This window comes from Sphaeroforma arctica (genome assembly GCF_001186125.1).
Source record: "Sphaeroforma arctica JP610 unplaced genomic scaffold supercont1.1862, whole genome shotgun sequence".
In the NCBI taxonomy this organism is placed as follows: domain Eukaryota; class Ichthyosporea; order Ichthyophonida; genus Sphaeroforma; species Sphaeroforma arctica.
Window position 1 is genome coordinate 1 of NW_014038696.1, and position 2,659 is coordinate 2,659.

The following is a 2,659-nucleotide window of genomic DNA, read 5'->3' on the forward strand; positions in this document are numbered from 1 at the left end:
ATACACTCTGGATTAGGATCTTCACGTACTCACACACACATACACTCTGGATTAGGATCTTCATGCCATGCACGTACGCTCACACACATACACTCTGGATTAGGATCTTCACGTACTCACACACACATACACTCTGGATTAGGATCTTCGCCAAAGGTGGGTCCAACGGGAACTCAGCCATTTTGCGGCCCAGTCGGGTCAGCAGTCCTTCGTCATCGAGGGCCGATAGAGCGTGCAGGATCTCCTGTGCAAGGACGATTGAAAGAGATAGTGGTGGTGAGTAGGTATCGTTGTTTCTTAAATGGCGCGTATGTGATATGGTAAGGCCATTAGAGTGTAGTATGTACTTGTAGAGGTATCTGTAGCTACATGTGTATTTGCTGTAGGCATTGTCAGTGCTCTCCAGATGGCAGTCGATGATTCTGAGTCCGGAAATTCAAGACTTGAAGTCCTATCCACATACTTATTCTCGCACAAGTACTTTTCCACTCACACCCGCCCACCCCCCACCCACACCCACACCCACACCCACACCCACACGCACAGCCTAATTCCTCACACTCGCACAATCTCACTCCCACTCACTCTACCTACCATTGCCGAGATCAAAGTTGCCGGCGGGGGCGGATCCATAAAGTCAAATGCAAGCAGATCATTGATGCCCATAGCCTTGAGCGATAACACAGTTGAGCACAGATTGGTGCGCTGTATCTCGGGTACGTTTGTGGGCAACATCTCATTCCTGTATGCAGGCTCTGTGTATAAACGGTAGCACTTCCCTGGCCCAGTGCGCCCAGCTCTACCGGCTCGTTGGCGGGCCTGAGAGCATAGGTGTAAAAGAGTGAGTATTATATATATATATATATATATATATATATATCTATCTATATATATATATATATATACATATATATACATACACACACATATACATACATACATACATACATATATACATACATACATACATATATACATACATATATACATCCATGGCATGTATGCATAGATATATAGCGTCCGCATAATTAAACAGCAGACTATGCGTGCAAACACCATCGTAATCTATTAGGATCGCACGCATACACATAACAAAACCACATTAACCCACCTGAGCCTGTGAGATGGGTGTGACCACAAGAGCATCCACCCCACTCTGTGCATTGTAGACGTTCTGCTTGACAAACCCTGGGTCCACCACATAGTAAATGCCGTCAATAGTCAGCGATGTCTCGGCAATATTTGTGGCCAAAATAACCTGATTGTGGAGAAAGTAGTGGGGTTGGCATATAATAATGGGGGGTTGATTGTGCTGGGTCCAGGACTAGGTCAGGTATGAGTGCGGAGGTGAGTAGCAAAGCAAGACTTCGAAGCGAAGCATTTTACTTAGGGGACAGCAGAGGTTGAAATAAACTAGTGAAACACACTCTTTCGCCGACATCAGGCACCACAAGAACCAATACACAGATACAAACACGCACGGTGAGGGACGCCCGTACTCTATAGTCGAGTAACAGGAGGGACATGGTCGAGGATAAGCACCTACATACTAAGAAGAGTGACGCGTGATAGGTGTATGTCATAATAAGCAGCACGTTGTGGCTAGTGGCTCGTCGTACATATACAGAAAAGCAGGAGGATATATATATATACACACACACACATATTTATATAGATATAGATATAGATATAGATATAGATATAGATATATATATATATACATATACAAATATATATATATATATATATATATATGTATATAAGTATATATATATATATATATACATATATCTATGTATCCGTACTGACACGCACACATACAAGTAAGCAAGCAAAACCACACATGTATATACATGCGCTTCACATACCTTTCTGGCGCCAGGAGGGGCCGGGTCGAAGATACGCGTCTGCATCTCTGAGGGCAGGGCTGAGTACACGGGCAAGATCATCAACTGCGGCACACGGTTGCCCAGGGCTTGCATGCGCTCGAACAGAATCTCACACGAGGTGTCAATTTCTTCTTGTCCCGTGAGGAACAGCAGGATGTCGCCGGGGGGTTCGTTGAGATGGATCTGTGGTTGGACATAGTGTAGGTGGGTGTTACATCACTGAGAGGTGGCACGACCTTGAACGCTGTTCGTACCGTCACACACACAGTCTGACGATGGCCACGGGGCGCCCACACAACTTGGCACCAGGCAGATGAGTATTGTTACCGTGTCAACAGGTGATGTTAAACCACTCGCACTACTTCGTGGATACTGATATGTGTGCTCAACTCATGGAGGACGGATTGCTTCTTTTCGTACGAGGACTGGTTACTCTACAAACTATTGAGGTTCGGTCTGCTGCTTAGCAACCAATAACAACACACCTACGGTGTTAAAGAGTTTTGGAGGTACTGCGCAGACTCAGAATCGCACAGAAACACAAGCAGGGACGCAGATGTGTGAACACGACCTCTAATATGGCTATACACTCAATACATATATACACGCCTGCACACATATACATGATTAACCCTCCCCTAGAATAGCTGAACGTTGTGGCAGCACATTCACAAAAACACCCACCCAATGTAACACACAGGTATCCACACACACAACACGAGCACGTACACGCACACACACACACACACACATATAATACATATACATAC

General features: G+C 45.2%; 1 protein-coding gene across 1 annotated transcript in view; it reads right to left on the reverse strand.

Moving 5' to 3' along the window:
• Positions 1-79: 79 nt before the first annotated feature.
• Positions 80-2,659, reverse strand: part of SARC_11762 (ATP-dependent RNA helicase DHX8) — a gene marked incomplete at its 3' end in the record, with an annotated part of 9,588 nt that continues 7,008 nt past the window's right edge. The window contains exons 11-14 of the mRNA XM_014294146.1: positions 1,869-2,072; positions 1,112-1,258; positions 595-819; positions 80-244 (exon numbers count right to left, since the gene is read on the reverse strand). Coding sequence (XP_014149621.1) covers positions 80-244; positions 595-819; positions 1,112-1,258; positions 1,869-2,072 — 741 coding nt within the window. The remainder of the gene's footprint in view (positions 245-594; positions 820-1,111; positions 1,259-1,868; positions 2,073-2,659) is intronic.